This window comes from Silurus aristotelis (assembly GCF_946808225.1).
Source record: "Silurus aristotelis genome assembly, chromosome: 13".
Taxonomy (NCBI): Eukaryota; Metazoa; Chordata; class Actinopteri; order Siluriformes; family Siluridae; genus Silurus; species Silurus aristotelis.
This window is the reverse complement of record NC_139586.1, coordinates 20,830,856-20,852,966: the sequence shown is the minus strand read 5'-3', so window position 1 is coordinate 20,852,966 and position 22,111 is coordinate 20,830,856. Positions and strand designations below refer to the sequence as shown.

The following is a 22,111-nucleotide window of genomic DNA, read 5'->3' as shown; positions in this document are numbered from 1 at the left end:
AAACTTGAAAGCACCAGCTACCTGAATACACAATGTTCAGATTAAGAATACAGCACACAGCGGGTCATTTGAAACTCGGAAGGGTGCCGGTAGAAACCCTGCCCTAGTGCACACACATACACCCATCATTTAGCATTACAATGTGTTAAGAGAAAGGGAGCTAACACACGCTGTTGCCCACATGAGCTCAGTTGCTGCGAGTCGGCGTGTTAATGAGAGCAGACCGTGAACTAAGATTAGCAGAGATGCGCGCTCTCATACTAATTACTGCACAGAGAGAGACACCTGCAGGGCTGACAGGTGCCACGGCATCGACACGGCCGCAGGTGGGAGAGAAGAAAAGCGGGAAGGGAGAAACAGGAAGTTGCTCGACGGAAAGCTGCGAGATCGGGCTCAAGTATGAAAGATGGACCGTATTAACGTGTGAGTGATTGTAAAGGAACACTACACATGACTGCACACAAGCACAAATCATCCTGTCAGACTGGCAACTCTGAGCAGTGCGATCTATTTATTTATTTAATTTCCCTAAAATAAAAAAATAAATCAGGACAAAACTTTTCTGCTCTAATTTAGTGCAAATTTACATTCTCCATTTTAAAACACTAGTTTTTTAGTCAATCAATTAATCGAGTAATCGGATAAAAACTTTTTTCTTCATTACAAATCAGTGCTAAATATACAACGGGTCTCTTAAAATTAACAATTAAACTGCTTCCTTTTTAGGAAAATGTATATTTTTATTGGTAAAATTGCAATCTGTGAAAACTAAACCCATTTTGTGCATTTAATTGCCCTGTACACAAAGCCAGCGTCGTGAATTTCTCGTTGACATGGGTTGAAGTGAAGACCCCAGGCACCCTCATCCTACATCATTACTTGCCTTTACCAACACGCTTGTGGCTGAAATCTCCACAGACACACTCCAAAATCTAATGAACATCTTTCTGGAAGAGTGGAAGTCATTTTAGGAGCAAATGGGAACTAAACGTGCACATGCAAATCTTACGGTCATGCACCATAAACTTTCTCTTATTAGTGAAAAAATGATATATAAAAGCTTGAAAACACTGCACAAGGTAACCAGAGCACAGGATCGAACCTTCAAGCTGTGAGACGACAGTGCTGTCCACTGTGCCACACTAAATCCATCCAAATGACCATATTTACTAAGATATTGACACTCAAATGAGGCCCAGATTATTAACCATTCTTTAGGCGTCATGGGATTGATTGGAACTGTGCAAATTCCCTTTTCCTTCAGGCTTTGTGTAGCTGATTAAGGAAAGAGCTCAAACTCATGAGGCGATTCATACCTGTAAACCTTCAGCGATTAAACCCTGCTCGCGCCGCAATCCCGAACACTGCGCCAGGGTAAAGGAGGAAACCCAGTGTGGGGGCGGATTAACATGCAGGAATGAATGCGCATGGCCCAGCGAACAGGCGCGCAACTCCCGAGTCGTCGAATGAAGCACTCTAAAACAGAACGACGGATGATAAAAGATCAGAAATCCATCACTAGAGGATGCAAGATCAAGTCGCAAATAGAACCCGGTCTGACCTGAGCCGAACTAAACAAGGAAAAGAAAAGAAAAAGGGGAAAAAAGGCCGTTCAATTCAGTAAACACGCTTCGACGATCCATTTTCAAACTTTGCTGCAAGGTTTCAGAAGCAAGAAACCTAATATCCTAAGTTACATAATACAAATTCGTTTTCGAGGTAACTGCTGATTTATCGTTTAGGAATAATCGCTGAAAAGGTAACGGGAACGCGGAACAGGTGTAAAAGCCGTTATCTGATGCCTGTGTTGTTCAAGATGGACAAGGCAAGGAGGCGAAACCAAACGCTTTGTCTTTAGAATTTCTCTCATTGAAAATACACAAAGAACCACAAACGTTTTTACATCACGCTTAAATCATAAGTGGGCAAAATTATTGAGAAACCTGACTTTTCCAGCCAAATTAGGTTCTTTCCTTCAGCTGAACTAGCAGACCCAAACCTGTTCCAGCAGGAGAATGCTGCTGTAGACAACACGAGATACATGAAGATATGGTTTACATGGGTTGGAGTGGAAAATCTTGCGTTCTGCTCTAGAGCTCTGACTTCAACCATACCGAACAGCTTTCGATATATAGGAACACTGACTGCACCGCAGGGCTCCTCGCCTCACCTACATCAGTAGCTGACTAACACTCCTTTGGGTGAATGAGCACAACTCTCCACATAACTTTCTTTCGACTTTTCCCATTAGGGGTCGCCACAGCGGGTTCCTCCGCATGTTTGATTCGGCACGTTTTTACGCTGGATGCCTTTCCTAATGCAACCCTCCCCATTTATCCGGGCTTGGGACCGGCACTGAGAGTGGCTGGGGTTGGTTCCCTGACCGAGGATCGAACCCGGGCCACAGCGGTGAGATCGCCGCATCCTAACCACTAGACCACCAGGCAACTTGAGCACAAATCTCCACATCCCACTCCAAAATCAAGTGGAAGATCTTTCCAGAATAGTGGAGGTTATTAGCAAATCAGGACTAAATATGGACGGGCGTTCAAGCAGCACATACAACGCTTATTTTTTTTATATTATTTTTTCTTCTCACTGAACAGCAGTTTTATGAAAAGTTGGGTTTTGACATCAGACAGGCATTAAATGTAAATCTGGTGTACAGCATAAGTTTCCATGACATACCAAATATTTCACAGTGTCTCGAATTTGTCTTCAGAAAGCATTTTTGATGGCATCATGCGAGGAGACGAGTTTCCAAAAAGTAATCATATCCCAAATACACAAAGCCTACCGCACTGCAAGAAGTTACTCTAAAGTAACTTGTTTGAACTGCTAATGTTTTAAACACCCACAAACCAGACAACTAAATCTCTGTGCCAACAACTTTAGTTCTTCTTGCTATCAGTCTGTATGCCTTACACGCTCTTAAAATTCACAATACTCCAAACTCGGAGAAAGCCAATAAAGAAACAGAGACTTGTCATTCCTGTGACCTTGACCATATTTGGTTTTTATGTACATGCACTAAACCGGAGCGAAATACATTTCTTTAATTTATACACCTGAGCATTTGAGAGTTAAGGGTCTTTCCCAGGGCCCCAGGAGCAGCAGCTTGGTGCCGCTGGGATTCGAACTCTCATCCTTTCAATCAGAAGTCGAACATCTTAACAACTGAACCGCCACAACCCACTATCAGCTAGTGATACTGATAAATCCACAGAAATCCTCTACTTTTGATGAGAGCTGAAGGAAAGTGACACGAGTGCCATCAGTAGACTCAAACTTCACCGCAAGGAGGAGTGTTTAATGCCCTTGAAGTATCAAATTTATGCTCCATTATATGTTTGCACAAGTCTTGGAAAGTAGTGTGAAAACATCTCATTTAGCTGCAGAACACATTTCATGGGTTACAGTCTTTAACTGTCTTTTCTTTTTATGTTGTGTCCTTTATATGGAGTACAGTGTCCCTGTATTATATCTTCACATTTTGTATTTCTCAACAGGAGTTTTTAAATCACATTTTTTTCACTGCATGCTAGGTCTATTTAACTTGATGGCTCAGTGATAATAGTCTCCTTCAAATATTTAAAGCACAAGCTGCATGCTGCTGCTCCCTAATCCTCAAACTGAATTATTTTCATAGAACGCCATGGTCTGGGGTTTCTTATTTCTATAATTTGAAGTTTAGAGTTTAAACACTTTATACAAAAAAATAAAAATAGACTGAAAAAAATTCACTGAAACGTAATGTGAACAACGAGCTCTAAAGACGGTTAAAATGCCCGTGTTTCTCTGCGTCTTTTCCTGACATGAGAGCTGAGGGACACCGTTAAATAAAAACCTCTGAAGAGAACTTGAGCATCGTAACACTGTTGTGTAACTGTGTAATGTGTGTTAATTGGTGCAATACGAAATGAGCGTGATATTAGCCAACGCAAAGTGCAGATGATTCCTTTTTCGGTATTAAGACAGAAACTTTACAGCCTATTCAAGAGAAACACTAGACCATGCGACAAGAGTGCACTCTGTGTATTTAAACTCCATTGGTGCTGCAGATTGAGACTTGCATGCATTACTAATAGAATGTGCATATTGCACTTTTTAACGCTGCACATTTTTGCATTTACACCAGGTAAAATTAAGGGGGAAAAAATGCATGTCCCTAAGAAACTACGTAGGATGTGCAAAATGTGTGCAAAAAAGCATCATGTCAGCGCTCACTGCTGCTGCTGTGTGTAATCAAGTCGGCTTCTGTCACACCCCCATCAAAATATTATTTATATATAAAATATTTTCCAGGAATTTTCCAAACTGGAAAATTTCCATGGGTGTTAAAGAGAATATATAGGAATTAACGGGAATCTATGAAAATTGCTGGTTAGCCTATAACAGGGAACTTGAATGTAATCTTGCGGGATAATCTTGGATATAACAACCAAACTGAATACAATCTTAATTCCTACCCTGTACATTCATCAATCACACTACAGATAGCACACTGCAGGGCTACTGAGATCGTAACCGCACACTGCAGGGCTACTGAGGTCGTAACCCCTAAATGCACTGTGTGTTCCTCCAGAACACTGATTATTTCTTGAATCCTGCACAAAAAAAGGGTAAAACAAATGTCTATTTTGGCAAGTGTTCATGCAAATAAATATTACATGCATTAAAGGAAAAAAAATCCCTTGTGCGATGTGTAAGCTAGTCAAAGTCAACATTTTAGCTGTATTAGTTTGCATGCAGATCAGCTTATTATTTATGCATTTATGTATATTTATGCATATGATATAGGATTATATACAGGATTAGAAAAGAGTTTATTAGAGGAACCGCTCACGTAGGTCGTTTTGGAGACAAGGTGAGGGAGGTGAGATTGGGATGGTTTGGACATGTGCAAAGGAGGGACATGGGGTATATCAGTAGGAGAATGCTAAGGATGGAGCCACTAGGAAGGAGAAAAACAGGAAGGCCAAGGATGTGGTGAGGGAAGACATGCAGGTAGTTGGGTTGAAAGAAGCAGATGTAGAGGACAGGGGGATATGAAGACAAATGATCCGCTGTGGCGACCCCTTATGGGAGCAGCCGAAGTAAAAAGAAAGATTATAGTTTAAATAAATGTTTTTCAAATTTCCTATTTATTCATATTAAATTTCAATAAATTCCTGGAAGCTTCTAACTTGGAATATTTCCTAAATTCCAAAAGATAAAGTTCCTCAGCAACCCAATCCTCAATAGTTTTTACAGAGCACAGAATAAGCTTTGCTTTGCTCCGGAATTGGGTCATTCAAAAGCTTACGTCACAATAACGCATGGTATCTGAGAAATTTTTATTTGTATCGAGGTGACGCACACCATCGGCACTTACACTCAAATTTGCAATTTTACGAAAGCTTTGGTATCTCGGTGAACATTGGCCTGGACAAGCAAACAAAGGTATAAATAAAGCAGTAATCTACAAAATAACAGGCAACTAGTCATTAGATAAAACAAAGCTTCAATTACAGCAGCGGGTACTTACCCTTATGCTAATTACATTAGCTGCAGGAATAAAAAGAAAAAAAACCTATGTAAAACCAAAACACTACATAAAAAAAATAAAACAAATCCCCCAAAACCTGGCCAGTGCATGTCCAAAGGAAACAAACTAGAAGCAACTTTGGCAACTTGTCACCGATTGTCAACACGAGCCAAACCCCAATCCACAGCGAGTGAAACTCTGCGTATACTAAACCGTACTCATCCGCGCACGCTTCCAACACCGCCGGCGAAGCTGGCACAATTTCAGAAGGAGAAAAATGATTTTGGGGGGGAAAAGGTGCCGGGTGGTGATATGCTAATGCTCAAACAGATTAGCATGAACCTCGACTTTGAGCTAAATTTGCCGCTTGGTGAGTTAATTTACTCTGACAAGGTTCAAAAGTTTCCGGTCTTTGTTTGGGCGCGCGGGGATTTCTTTTTAAGTTTCCGACTTTAATCTAGAGTCTAAGATATACTCATAATGCGTTGCGAAGCGCAAGAGCAGATGCAGCATGACTTGGGGGGCATGGGGGCGTGGTTGGTGGGGGCGAATGGGTGAAGGAAGCTATTAATTACTAGATGTTTTTCAGCCAACAAGCAGCACAGTGTTGGGCATCAGGAGTGTGCGCTGCACAGCTAGTCAGTTATTAAACATGCGCCTCTTCTGTTTTCAGAGCAAATATAGAGTGGAAGAAATGTGACTGTCGCGTCTCAGAGGAGAACAAACTGCAGAAATACTATCGAGACTGAATATTAGACGTGTCAGTCGGTGAAACTGATCTCTTATCCGTTACGATATTTCATCTCCTCATCACAAGTGCAGCAACGCTCCCATGACCTCGTGCTTGCATGAATTCACTCGACACCAAAAGTGCGTGGACACCCGGCCATTAGATTCGTATTTAGGTTTTTGAACATCCTGTTCCACATTAAGTCCCTATTCGGCATCCACTCTTTTGGGAAGATGTTTCACAAATTTAAATGTGGTTGTAGAGCTTTAAGCTCATTCAGACACAAGAGGGTTAGTAGTCATGTATGTAGGGTGAGGAAACCTGGGGTGTTCAGTAGCGATAAGGTCAGAGCTCTATATCAGGCCACTCTATGTTCCATTACAAAACTATAACTTAATGGCTCTGGCTTTGGGCACAGGTGCATTATCACGCTGGAACAAATACATCCGATACAATTGTATGCTCCAACTTTGTGCTAACAATTCAAAGAAGAACCAAATAGAACAGGAAAAGTCAGGTGTCCTGATACTTTTGACCATAACTGTAAACACAAGAACAGAGCAGAGGCTGTAAATTGTAAACAAAGAATCTACTTAACATCTAGTCACTAGTAGAGCATTTAGAATGACAGATGGTCCACTGTTTAATGTCTCACCATTATTTTACAGATGCATCTAACTTTTCAATAATGCAGATTGATGATTAGTTTTAATATAATGTTTGAGTGGACACGCTTTCTGAGCAAACATATACCACTGGCTGACAGTCACATTGACTTGCAAATGCCCATCCTTCAGCATGTGACCTCTGAAGTTGCCAAGTTTAAATTCCCACTTGTCGGCTCACTGAACACTGAGCGATGACGGTGAATTTCTAAAAAGCGGAGGTGTGTTTTAAATCCAGGAACACTCATCGAAACTACTCTCTGTCCTCTCCGATTAAGACTCCGGGGTGTGCATATAAAAACAGACTGATGACTGGTGCTCTATTGATTTGGGTCAGAGATCGATACAGATCCAGCCTCATCTCCGGGCTCTTTTGTTGCAGAATTTTCCACAGACTACTAACCAGGTCTAATTACCCATTCGCACAACAGCCTTTCCCGTCCGAGATCACTGTCATCACTGCATGCTGTCAATCAGCGCTTGGGTCAACCATGTCTAAAACGCTTTTCATCCCTGCGTGAGCAAGCACTTATCCAGAAAATCAAAGCCACTAAAATCTGATTTTTAAGAAAGCAGATTGAGAAATGAGTAATATCATGCCATAAGGGACATTAAAAATGTATAGATAAGCAGGTACAGCTCAGAGTGTTAGATTAAGAGCATTCCCATGCTGACATATAGACCTGTCCTGCAATTTAGATAATGTTTTAAATCACAAACGATTACTTGAACGATTCCACTATACGGTAGAGATGTAATGGTGCATAAATATTCACAGTAAATTTCAGTTAGAGGGGAGAAATTTCAAAATTGCTTGTCTTTTATTATATTAATTTTGAACAACGGGTTAAATTTTTTTAAACAAAAAAAAATAAATAAATAAAAAAAATGGAGTAAGCAGCCATAGTGACACTGCACTCTAGTTTCTTTTTTAAACCCATGGCATTGTTGTGTATGTTTTCATGTTTAACAACTAAAAAAGAATTCTTAAAGAAAAAAAATAATCAAATACTTTATTATGTTCAACACGTAAAAAGGATTGCATTCAGTACACGTGCTGTCAAACCCCTACTATATGAACAAAAAGTATTGAAACACCTGCTTTTTCCAGCCATATGTAGTACTTCAAACTGTTACCACAAAGTTGGAGGCACACAAGTGTATAAAATGTGTCTCTACACAGGGTAGCATTAAATATTCCACTCATTAGGAGACCCAAACACAATCCAGCATGACAACGCCCCTGTGCACAAAGCCAGATTCATAAAGATAGAGTTTACATGGGCAGAAATAGAAGACACCCCAGATCTCCTCATTAAACATCAGTACCTGCCATCACTGAAACCCTCATAGCTGAATGAGCACAAATCTCCAGGAACACACTACAAAACCTAGTGGAACATCTTCCCAAAAAAGTAGGTTATAACAGTAAATGAGGACTAAACGTGGACCCTTCAAAGTGCACACATGAATATGATGGTCAGCTGTCCATGGCTGCACAATTCGTTGGCTGATCACCACTGCCATTGTGTTCTCTGCAAAACCAATAAATCACAGAGGCCTACAATATACAAGTGAGCCTAATGATTTTCTGTGTCGTCAATCACGGTGCATTAGACAAATTTATCGAACCGATTAACAGGCTCAAAATAATATAAGGGTTTCCCCCGCTGTTGGAAGTTTACAGCGGGTCTAAATGCACCCTTTGGTATGTACAAGCAAAGAAAAGTAAAGCCTAAATGGGTTCCTCAGTGGCTCTTTAGACAGTAATGGTTTCAGAATCAGAAAATATTAAGGTTAGGTTCGCTTTAAGGATAAGAAAATCTCTTAAATGCTGACATGAATGTCTTAAATTGTAAAAATAAAAATTGGAGACACCAAGAACAGCTGCTAATGAATATGAATGAAGAATGATGCACTGTATAACCAAAGGATTTTCTTCTGCCTCAACAACAAGGGCTATTATTGTGAAATGGAGAGTTTAAAACAAATCTAATAAATGAATTCACAGATCCTCTTTTGCATCACTCACTGCAGAGTTCTGAACTGCCTCTGGAAGCAACATCAACCCAAGAGCTTTGCTTCAGGAGCATCATGGAATGGGTCTCCATGGGCAACCAGCTTTGCTCAAGCCTAAAATCACGCCATGCAAACGCCAGCCAGCGTGGTGTAAAGCGCCCCACCGCTGGACTCTAGAGCAGTGGAAATGTTCTCTGTTGAGAAGTGATGAATCACGCTTCACTATCGAGCAGTATGATGAATGAATCAGAGGCGGGCGAATACCTGGAAAACACAACCTACCGAAACTGCTGTATACAAAGCGAGGTCCATAAGTGCATGTGTATCAGCAGATTCTGAAAAGCCACCAAGAGTCTAGGTAGTGTCAATTCTTCATGAATCATTTGCATACGCTGGAGATTACAATCAAGTGCTGAATATTTACATGGGGAAAGGGGGAACTCTGTGATTAAGATGTTGGACCTCAAATCCCACCACTACTATGCTGCAAATGCTGTGCCATTGAGCAAGGCCCTTAACCTTCAACTACTCAGTTGTATAAATGACGTTAAGTCGCTATGATTAAGGGCATCTGCAAAATGCTGTAATGTAAATGTAGGTTTATTTTAATAAAACTTGCCAAACATTAAGCAAAAAATACAGGAAGCAGAAGTTTTCACCTGTGCCCCATACAATCAATAACCGAAAATAAAAAAATCTAACACTCCTACAACATGGCTTGACAAGTTCAGTGTTGAGGAGCAAACAGCTTGACCTCAACCTCATTGACCACCTTTAGGTGTCTCCATGCTAGCGTGCTGGGTTACTGATCGGAAGGTTGAAGGTGCAAACCCTGGTATTCTTCCACATACACAGTGTACAAAAGAATTAATGTCATTACTAACGGACGAACAGACACAAACAGTAAACATTCAACAGAGTTATGGTGCGATACATATGAGGTACATGTGATAAATACGTGTGTAATAAAATACGATAAAATAAAATACGCGTAAACAAAAATACGAAGTGTAAGTCGTGTAAGACTAGAGTTGCAGTCAGAGGTGACAGTGTGCAATGTCCAGTGTGCACAATTTAGCAATACAATGTCTACAGTAAAAAGATTTTTGTTGTTGTGCACACATGCAGATGGATGGATGTGTGATTTATGTGCACATGCCCATTTCAGCACTATGAAATTCTCTTTTTGCATATACCAGCATATTAGAACGCAGGGGTCAAAGTGCAGGGTCACCAAGAATACAGCATCCCCAGAGCAGAAGGGATTAAGGGCCTTACTCAAGGGCCCAACAGAGGCATCTTAGTGGTGCTGGGGCTCCAACCCCTGAACTATTGATCATTAGTAACCGTTAAGTTCATACTTCCCCAGAATAGAAATCAAAGTTTGCATGGGTATCTATGATATGCACACACAGAAATCAAGAGAGAGCGCGAGCCTGGGCATCAGTTCATGCCCAGGTGCCCTTGCGGTTGTACTCACTTTGTCCTGAGCACCTGCCAGGCCGCCTCGATGTCCGCGTACAGGTTCTTCTCAGACGGCTTGCCGGTGCTCACGCCGTAGCCCGAGTAGTCGTAGGAGAAGACGTTGCAGTTGATGCGCGAGCCGAGGCCGATGTAGAAGCTGCACATCTGGCCGAGGTCCACCGCGTTGCCGTGCGAGAAGAGCAGCGTGTAGCGGCTGGCCGGCGCGCAGCGGACGAACATGCAGAGCACGCGGTTGCCACGGCTCGTGCGCGTGCCGAACACCTCGACGGCGTCGAGCTCGCGCTGCGAGTACTGCCAGTCCGCGCGCTCGCTCAAGTGCAGGCTGCACGCGCCCTCGGCGTCCGTGTGCACCGAGTAGGTGGGCTCGGGCGGCAGGAAGGCAAGCTTGGCGGCGATGCGGCTCGGGCACGGCGGGCAGCAGAACAGCCAGCACAGCTCGCCCAGCGAAAAGCCGTTCATCCTGGGGCCTTGCTCGGGCATTGACGTGCCGTACTACGAAGCGGTAAAGTACAAGGCACAAGAAAGACAACGAGCCCCGGTAACGACTAACTACAGACACGAACCGATGCTAATACAGCGCTAGCTGGCTAAATAACCGTTCTTTCCTCGCTTTCGTGCGGCTCTTAATTATTCAAAACGCGCGCTAATAGTGAACATCTTAAAACATTTGCTTACCGCAAACACGCCGTATCTTACTAAGATCTCCGACAATGTACATGAAAATAAATCCAATCCAACACTGAGTTAGCTTAGCCGTACACAATGGAAGCGGCCATGTCTCCTTCTACACTTAGGCCAAATATAAGACTTCCGGTAAGAAGCGGAAATCCTGTCCTGGCGGAAAACCCTGACGTTACACGTTAACACAGAAGTTATAGATTTTATTGATTTATTGATTGATTGATTTTAATATACATTTTTTGGGTTTTTTTTTTGGGTTCATAAGCTCATATGTAATTTAATTTAATGTAATAAAATTTCATATAAAAAAGGAAAAGGTTCTTTGACACAACATTTGCTACAAAATTATTCATGAAGTTTGCTGCACTCTTGAAATGTTATACTGGTTTTGCCTAAACTAAATTGTATACTTGATTTATTAAATAAAAAAACAAGTACCGCCTGCTGGATCTCCTGACTGGACCCCTGAACCAAATCCAACACCGATCAGTCCCACAAATCAGACACACCTGTTGCCTAAAATTAAGGACAAGGAAACTGTTTCCTTATCCAATCAGATTTCTGCGACACCTGGGCCATCTAGCAGGCATACAGTAACTGGCATTTTTACCTCTTTTGATTGGATGGTAGGAGAGCGCACTAGTCAGAGCTAGCAAACTGCATCTGTAGCAAACTGCACAATCTCGAATATATTTGTGTAGACATAATAGCTGTTTTTTTTTTTTTTATATATATATATATATATATATAAGCAATTGATTTGGGCACAGTTATAATTACAAGGCCATTTTTAAGACAAACTTTTCAAGAAAACCTGGACATTGCGAGAGAAGGTCAGCCAAAACAGTTGTTAAGCATTTTTTTTAGAACCATTTATAATTGTTCGGCTAATATTGATGCTTCTGCTAGAGGCATAAACGGGGGCGGTTCAGCTGTCTCTGCACTGACATACGACTTGTTGAATTGTGGTAATTGGGTTTCTGAGGAGCTGTGATGTGTATTGTTTTAAAATCCTCAGATTCCTCTTCTTGGCTGACAGGAGTGGAACGTAATGTGGTTTTCTGCAGTTGGAGTCACAAGGCTCGATGGTTTTTGTGGTTTGAGCTGCTTTTCTGCTTACCATGGTTGTACAGAGTGGTTACAGTATCAAACCAGTCTGGCCAATTTGCTCTGATCTCTTATATCCCACCAATCACTGCAACTCACCACATCACCACATGTAAACTCCAAGAACATTTGTTCTTGAATAAAATCCCAGGAAATTATTAATTTCTGATTTAATCAGCTTAATCAGCTTGTCTGACACCAACAACCATGCCATGGTCAAAGCTTCTAAAAACAATTTTTCTGTTTAATGTAAACACCAACTGAAAGGCTTCACCCATATCGGTTTGATTGTGCTCCTGTCTTGTTTTTGGGTAAATGAATAATTGCAGAGCAAAACACAGACTGGGAACAAACTGCATTATCTACATGATTGCACCTTCTAAAAAAAGAAAAGAAGTCGTTGAAATTATTAGCAGATCCGATGTTTTTTCTTTGTTTGTTTAAACCCCGTGTGCAACCGGCCTTGTATAATCCAGTGCTCTTGTCTTGATTGTATACTTGCTTTATTAAAAAAAAATAAGCCTTCTTAAATTGAAATGCTACCTAATCAGGGCCTTCGGTCACTAATAAGTGCATAAGATCAGTGCCTGGTATCATATTAGCACTCGTTAGCTCATATGTCACCTCTGGATCATCATCCGATCTGTGGAACATTTGTAACCAGAATTTGTGGACTAAAATATCTACATTGATCCAAAACCTTGGTTTACATGAATAACATTGTAGAGTAAAATCATGACCTTAGTGAAATATGGCTCTTTATATGTTTTCTATTGTTTCTATAGTGGATATGGAATAGAAATATATAGTGCCAAGCTCCCAACATAATAATCATTATAACGGTCATTGAATAACATGTAAAGTGTTGAAATTTTTTTTTTTACTTTCCAATCTTCGTGCTTCATTATTCTTTGGAGCCTTGTCTTGTTTAATAGTCTTACAATAGATTAACCAAGAAATCCACAGGACAAAATGTCAAAACTACAGTCGTGGCAATCAGACATTCACTGGTTCAAATGCATAGGATAAAATCGCTGTTTCATTTGAATAATATGAGCAATACATTGGGTGTGATATCCAGGCTTGTGACAGGACCCGTGGATGAGCTATGCAGAAGAACGAAACGATGAACATTGCGGATTGTTTTAAAATTTCAGATGCTCAGGTCCGAGGCTTTGGTTTCTTCAGTCACAGTCCATTGAGAGAAACAGCAATCTGCGGTTTGGATTTCTACAGACATTTTACTGACTTTAATGTGTTTCTTGATGTATTCGTGTCCTCAGTGTAGCGGTACATGTTTACAGATGCTTCAGGTTTTACTAGTTTTTAACATCCACCTCAGGCTCCTTGTGTTATTGCCTGTGAGTTCAGCAACAAAAATCTTATATCGAACAAAATTTATAAAAGGAGCTGCTGGTTTAATCAGATTTTCAGTGGTAACACCTATTTATTCCAACTTATTATCAGAGCAGATGCTCTTTTATAACCCAGCGGATTATAATGTTTGTGCTATTTCAGCACTTCTCTTTTATCTCTCACATATGCACCTTCTGCTGCAAATAAATTCAAAAACCCAGAGTCAGGAGGTTTATTTGTGTCTTGGGAGAATGCACAGTAAGAAGGATCAATTCTATTTGTGAGAACCAAATATTTTTCTAAGAGTACTACTTGAAGAAAAAAAAAAAGATGTTTAATCATTTGGAAATATCAGAGAGCCCATATTCTAACTTGTAATAAATCATGACAAAAGGCATTTGTGGTGAAAACCTTATCAAAGGTTGACAACGTTGGCTAACAACAAATTGCTGGGTGTATTAGAGCCACTGTGGCTAGACTGCTGAGTCTGAGTGTGTTGTAAGGGGCTAAATTTCAGCTCTTGTGCAACGATGTCTCATTCCTCTTCTCATTTATATTCAGACGTCACTAGTAAAGGTCAACCGGGATTTAATTAGAGGAAGTGACACAACAGGTTGTAGGGGAGAAAGAATGGGGAGAAATGACCAATCTTCCTGTCATCCGTTTTCCTGCATTTGATCTCACCTCTCTCGTATTAGTTTTCGCAGCATCCCTTCTGTATAGTACTTAGGTAAACACTGATATATAAACACACTCTCTGATTTACGTCTATATTTATGAGTCATTTGTTAGCAGAATGGGAACTTTTTATTGTAAATGAGGAATCCTGTGGCTACAGGCAGCAAGTTGTGTTATGTGCTCTTCATGTTTCTGTGGGTTTCATCCAGATTCTCTAGTTTTCCCCTGTACCCCCCCAACCATTTTTCAAACCAGTGTGTACTGCCTCATGATATATATGCTTTGGCTCTACCAGAACCTTGAACCTAGTGCATTTTAAACACACACAGAAAACATTTGCAAGGATCTAGGGAGATGAATTTTGTGTAAATTGGTAGAAATACAGTACACTGTGTCACATTTATAGTGAGTACATGCACTGTACAGTATACAGGTCTGTAGTAGCAAAGCCTATGCATAGTGTCCTAATATGTTAAAAAAGGCTGAGTTCATTTCATAATTAATAATTATATGTTTATTATTACATGTTATTATCACAACATAAAACTCCATAAAAGCAATTCCCTTTAAGTGTTTTGGTCTATCGTGCTATTCGCGAGAGACCGGGAAGATCAGCCAAGCAAATGAGTTATGTGGCAGTAAACGGGAGATTACTGTAAATATTTACTGTGTTTTTCTATTAGTGTAGTATGCTAACCTTCTTTCTCTTAGAAAATTATGTCCTTTGTATTCTGAGTGACAGATAATGATTAGCACCTTTAAACTACAATTTCCTTATATGTTGCTCTGCCTCATTAGTTAATTTGAGCACTAGCAAATGCTCTTTGTTCTTCCAAATGCAGCTCAAACCTCCGGGTAACGGTACTCTGACCGACAATTGACGACCAAGACTCTTTATATTTGGGTCCCTTGTATTTTCCGTATTTCATTAGCATAACAAGACACAGATCTCCAGATGGCCTCGCATTAATGGCTTTGTGCAAATGAAGAGCAGTTGCCTCGAGAGCTCAAGTTAACAATGACCAGAATGCTCATGCGCTGCTGCTAAGCAAAACAGCAAAAGCAATAACGACAAAAGGCTTCTGGATGGTTTAGATCAGCGCTAGTGGGAGCCATCCAGCGTGATGAGTCAACCTGGATGTGGCCCACCTGATTCACATCCTGCATTTGGGAACATAACAACCCAAAACTGATACTCTGTCACAAACAAACAGCATTGTTGAATGTGCTCTAAGAGCCACTTCAGCACAGTAGTGCTTATTTAAGTGGTGAGTGGTGGCTCTCAGCTATCAGCTATCACCGCCTTTTGGAAAGACAGAGCTGTGTGTTTTTGAGGATTAAAAGCAGGAATACTTGAGTGCTAGCTCACTTGGGTGCTAAAGTGCTCTCTGTGAAGCTAGCAAAGGTTATTGCTAGTGGAAAGATCCTGTGAGAAATCCATTTACAGGGCTACCATTTGAACAATGCTGGGAGGTTTGATTGAGCCTCTGCATATGTGCACTTCCTTTTTGAGTGAACAGTTCCCTGGTTTTAAAGGAACCTCTGGGACTTGGAGGCAGCAGAGTGAGACTCAGTTCACAATTAGGATTACATGCTCCATCAAACTTACTGTAAGGCTCACACATACCCTTTTCCCTCTATTGTTTCCTCTGGCCATTAGACACCAAGGATTAACTTTTTATAACCACAATTGTCTCAGTCCCATCCTTTCCACACCTTTCCTTTCCTTTCTCAGTTCCAAAGATAAATATACAAGAAGCATGCGCCATGAAAAAGGGAAGACTCTTTGTCCATTTAAGGGGTCAGAATAATTTATTTCTTGTGTGCCACCTAGATATATTCTGACCCTGGAGTTTCACACCCATATCCACAAGTTTTCTTGTTTCCTCACACCTGTTCAAAAACAAAAAAATCCAGTGGGACTATTGGCTATTCTAAATAAATTAATCTATGTTTGAGTGTGTGTGTGTGTGTGTGTGTGTGTGTGTGTGTGTGTGTGTGTGTGTGTGTGTGTGTGTGTGTGTGTGTGTGTGTGTGCACATGATGCCCTGCAATGAACTGGTCTCCCATCCCACAGTAGAAACCCTGATATGCATTCTGTTCTGGTTTCAAATCATTTTGCATCCTGCTGTTATGTAGCAACTACAGGAGAACCTTCACTCAACTTTCATTGCCTTCTGGTTCAGTGAAATTTTCACTTGCTTAACCACAGTGCGTCACAATTTCTTGCATGAAATGGCATTGAATATTTGTCCATTCTTGATCTCATTATAAACGTAATAACAGGGTTTAGTGATCAACACTCACAGGACCTTTAACCCCTTCTACACCGTTGACCCTGGTTAACATCACTTTATGTGAAATAGACCCATCATTTGAAGCCAAATCTCAACAAACCAAAACTGATTTACTTGTTGCCCATACTGAACCTCTTAATGAACCTGAGATTCAGATAACCAGCATTGGGACCTCTGATTGGGTGGGCAGTCTACAGCCAATGAAAAAGTATCAATTTTTAACAGTCCTACCCAAAGCCCCACCCCAGCAGCACAGCATAGTTTTGTATCCCTACCTTATACTACTTTCAGTTTGACACACTAACAATCTGTAGCTCCATACTGGCTTTTTGAAAAATTTGACTACTTTTCTCTGTTTGTGATTTTTGTGCAGCAGTTAACAAATGCTCGTTTAACCAACATCAAATTACACTTTATTCAACTGCCGTTACAAATTTATCCTAAACCCCTATCGCCGCACAATGTTAGATAAAAGAAAGAGAGATTTTGTGATCTTGGTCATGAGAAATCCATAACGAATACTTTATACATTGAAGAATTTGTAAGGATTTTTGATAAGGGAAACAGGAGAGATGCTGTGGATGGATGGATGGATGGATGGCTGGATGGATGGATGGATGGATAGACAGATGGAACAATAGCTAGACAGAGAAAAAGAATTCGGGATATAACATAAACAATACAAATAATGTTTTAGGTTGCTGTAGGTTATAATGTAAAAAGTGAAGAAAAAAAGTTGTTATATAATGTTCTGATACTGTCTTAGGTTAAGTAATGAATTGATTTAGATTTTCCTTATTTTTGTAAATATTATTTATGGAGAGAACTGGATTAGCGCCACTACCACTGATTATTTGTACCAGCCCACCCTAATATCATTGGCTAGAACTGGCCCTAAATGCCACACAGCTAAGAAACTTAGTGTGACCCTAGATTCTTCTCTAATGATATCACATCGATCAGCAGATTCTACAGTTTCAGCTCATATTGAAACATGACCCCTTTTAACCAACAGAAGTTGTTAAAATTGCTTTACAAACTCTAGCTATTTCCAGACTGTTCAAAACTACACTTCTTGCTCCAAAGGGCTCTAAGGGCTCTGTGGCACATTAGCTGCCACCCTATGGTTCAGAAGAAAACGCTTGCATGGCACAGCAAATCTTTATCTCCAGGGTGCCTTGTCTGTCCTTCTCTTAGCTTGAATATGCTTGTTAAGGCAACATCATTCTACTTTAGTGTCTAGTTTTCTTCAGTCTTCGTATTCCAGTCCAAATGGACAGTTGTAATCAATTCTTGCACAAAAGCCTGAAAAAACACTCCCTGTTTTGGCATTTATTGCTTTTGCACTTTCTTCCAGAATTATTCTCAGGATATAAAACCTTCACATGGACAAAAACGCATTCTTCAAGCACTTTATATCATTATTATCAGTATGTATTTTATTGGAAGCTGTGGTTGATAAAATTGTCTGCCAAACGATACATATAAATAATTCAACTTGTTTCTCAAGGGTGCATTTGCATAGTTTAAGCTTATAGTTTTATTTCCAAAAAGTCCTACTTAGAAACCTTTCGTTTCAGGGGTCTAAAAAGTACCTTCAATACTTTTACATGAACACAGATTTCATTAAATTTTTTCTTTCAAAATAGCAGATTTATTTCTCTAATAAAGTGATATCAAACTGATTTGGGTTAGAGGTTTTTTTGGCCTCAGAGTCAAATGTTATTACTGAGTTGATTTCTCCAAATTTTCATTTTATGCTACTTTATTAATTTATGATTTTATAAATGTATTATCTTTTCATTTGTTTGATTAACTGACAACCCCAATGAACATTTAATGCACATCCATTTTAAGTAAAATTATCCTTGCCGAGGTTACTGCACCTTCTTTTCCCACTGCCAAAATTTTCCCATAACCCCCTTAACTTTTGCTGTCTGGTCAGTGTGCTGATATTCATCACTGCTTTGGTTCTTGTCATTTCCCTGCTCAATATCACCACCTCTGTCCTTTATTTTCCTGGCCTCCATAACTACCTGAATTTCTTGTATAACCCTAATAACTGCAGTCAATCTTACTACATGTTGGGAAAGAATGTCTAAAATATTAATAATAAAAAATCTACAAGCACATTAATATTATTTATATATAATTAATAGATATATATATATATATATATATATATATATATATATATATATATATATATATATATATAATATAATTAGCACGAATATACAAGTCATGAATTTTAGAATGTATGAGAAAATAGTGATCACATGTGACTGTGGCATGGGTGATGGAATCACATGCGCCGGTTTGACTATTTCAGAAAATGCAGAATTCTGACCCACATTAGTCTGTACACAGAATGCAATGAAATACAAAATATACCAGTGAAAAGCAGTTCAGTAAAAAAAAAATAACATTGTTATACAAAATAAGTGAATATGCAGACAGGTTCAGGCTAACAGAAAATTTATAGCAATTCAAATATCCCCTCTATACCGCCTAAGCATGTAGAGAAGCACCTCCGAAAGCACAAAGCATTGAACAATCCCTTAGATGGGCTGGAACAGCTGAGGAGTCCAATCCTTTCAGCTTAGACCCCGAATCAGTAACTGCAGTGAACGCAGGCTCACCGAATTGATGGGTTAAAGACTGAAAAAACTTTGTTGACCTGCAATATGTACTTTACAGTAAAAAACTTCACATATAGATCCAAAAATAAACATAGATGACCAAGTAAGTTTAGGGATAGACTACCCAACACAAATGTGGACCCCATCCATCCAGATGGATCCATTCATCCATTTATCAATCCGTTCAAGTCAAACTGGGACTTTTAATTTTACAGCTATAAAAATTATTTCTAGCATGGCAGTACTACATGCAGTAGTAAGTGTCTAGTGTGTCCTATTACTGATAGGTGGCGCAAATATAGCGGGCCACTCCAGAGACCGTTAATAAAGATGGCAGACAACGGAGTTGGTGCGCGCATGAAAACCAGCGGACATCTACAGACTTCAAGCACAGCAGGGTGATGAGACTCAGCCACAGTAAGACATCTAAGTAGGTGAAAAAGTTTTAAAGATAGCTGTATGTCAGTCAGTGACTATCCTGGTAGTGGTGGTCCCAGCCCACAGCAGTCTTCCTGTACTGTCGTGTTCTGAGTGATGTGCATACTTGTCTGTGAAAGAAATGGTCTGGGTTGATCCCTAGGTCATACTGCTCAACACACTAAGTGCACATTGCAGAAAACTCGGAGAGCCGAGTTGCCACACTCCATTACAGCCTGGTCCTTGTTCCAAGTGATTTTCACTTATTTGGACTCTTAAAGGAGTTCCTCGGAAGTCAATATTCCAGCCAGTGAAACAGGCTGTCCTAGGATGGTTCAGGCAAACTGACAAATATTTCTATGTCGAATCTTTCCAGGCCTTAGTTAAACACTGGGATAAGTGTATAGATTTAACAGGGGAGTATGTAAAAAAAATTTATGCATTTTTACCTCCTTGAAATATGTTCTTTTAATTTATAAACTTAAAAGTCTTCGTTTGACTTGAACACCCCTCGTATTTACTTATGTTGGAACCTGGAGCCTATACCAGGGAACTCTGGAAGAATTTGCATTTGCAGGGCCACATAGAGTTTCCTGTGTGCTACAATTTTGAATCCTCCACTGTGCAACATTAAACATTTGCCTAAAACAAAGTTAAAATTCCATAAGAGGAACCAACCAAAGATTTGATACAAAGCTTTTGCAAAGAATGTGCCAATGTACCACAATTCTAATCATTCTAATGGTAAATGCATTCAGATCTGCTATCTCACCGAGCACAGAATAAGCACAGAGCTGTACAGCTGAGGGTTAAGATTCATATATAAAGGTCCAAAAGTATGTCTTGGGATTTGAAAACAACCTTCTAGTCTGAACCAGGATTTGCTGATTGTGAGAACCAAACTGCTGAGTTACCACTCATACAATTGATGAAACTGGATTGATTCATATTCTGTTTCTCTTAAAAAAAAACCAAAAAAAACAAACACTTCAGGCTGGTTCAGAAGAGATCCCACACCTCTTCAACTTCATTCTGATAACCGTTCACTCTCAGTGCGGCTGCTAAAGACAAATAGCACTGTCCAAAAAAATCTAGGGCACATAAAATTGTCAAAGGCACCTTTGTTTTGCAAGTTAGGACAAAGACCTGCTGGGGTTAGGATATGTATTACTGGCAAGAACTTTGAAAAAACACTAGCACTGATTTTCTTTTCTTTACTTTTTTTTTCTTTCTTTTTTTTTCTTTTTTTTTTTTTTTTTTACTTTTGGAAGTTTCCAAACTACTCATTTGATTTATAGCTCTGACACATTGCTGGAGATGATATTAATGCTATACTGCAGCACTATCTATCTGGGTCAGATAGAGGTTCTAGAGGCTGCAGGCAATGACTGTAAACAGGGTTATAAATATATTTTAGTGTGGGGAATTTGGGGTTACTACACATGCATATGATTATAGCATCAATCCTAGATGAATCAATGCTATAAAAAGAGTTATTTACCAATAATGTACTGCAGAAGTTCTATTAATAAATTTTTATCGTAGCCAACCCATGTAGTTCATATGGGAGGAAACTGCCTAGCTATGAAGAATTTTTAGAGGAAGTGATTGTTGTTTAGGGAGCATGATGCTATAGCAGGTAGCATTTTCACTTCACAGCTTGTGGACCTTTCACATGGGTTACTTTCCGTACAAATAGACACGCTTATTTCTAAGTGCTCTGGTTTTCTCCTTTCTTTAATAATTGGGGATTGTAATTGGTAATTGGTTAATATTGTAAATGAGCTTAGAAAAGTATGCATGCTTCTTCCAATTTGTTAAAAATTAAGAAAGACACATCTCTCTAATGGATTGTCATTCTACCAAGAATTCATAGCTGTCTTTCACCTCCAAGTCCAGTACAACCCTGACTAAGACCAATTAATGAATGTGATAAAGTAAAAGTACAATTGAGAGGCTTGATGGGGATAAATAGCCTCTCTGGGAAACAGGAAGGAATACAACATAGAAAAAAAACCCACAATCCCTCACAGCCGTTTGTTTTTAGAGTTAGAAATTTGAAGGAGTAATGCATTCTTAGATTATGACATAGCTCATAGCTTTTGGTCTGACTATCTCAGAGTAAATTCCAAAACTGCCACAGAGAAAACAATGATGGCCTCTTAGCTCTCAGTTGAGGACCGATGTACAGTATACTTGGATTAACAATTTAGATATAGGCGTTCCATAAATAAATGTATTTGTAATCTAACAAGCATGTTATGATTTTGCTACTTCACAGGCCCAGAAAACTTGTCTCAAACTTTTTGTGCACTTTTCTTTACATAATTTTCATAACGATTAAGGTTTTAATCTAATTGGCTCTCTGCATGTCTTTCTGCACACACTTCTGTTTCATAATAAATATTTATATTGATAGAAACCTGTGTTTTGAACATTACGTACCAGACATGCCTGTTTATGTCAGTGGAGTGAAATGGCTACTCAGAATTGTCCTAGATATAAGT

At 39.7% G+C, this 22,111-nt stretch overlaps 2 protein-coding genes across 3 annotated transcripts in view; one reads left to right on the top strand and one right to left on the bottom strand.

Moving 5' to 3' along the window:
• The window catches only part of abhd17c (abhydrolase domain containing 17C, depalmitoylase), a 47,655-nt gene extending 36,375 nt beyond the window's left edge, over positions 1–11,280 (bottom strand). For both annotated transcript variants that reach the window (XR_014536428.1, XM_083559403.1), the window contains exon 1: positions 10,422–11,280. Coding sequence is in view for 1 of the 2 variants with exons in the window: in XM_083559403.1 (XP_083415529.1) it covers positions 10,422–10,906 (485 nt within the window). In the remaining variant the exon portion in view is untranslated. The remainder of the gene's footprint in view (positions 1–10,421) is intronic.
• Positions 1–22,111, top strand: part of stard5 (StAR related lipid transfer domain containing 5) — a 423,751-nt gene that overhangs the window by 295,063 nt on the left and 106,577 nt on the right. The gene's annotated exons all lie outside the window — the stretch shown is intronic.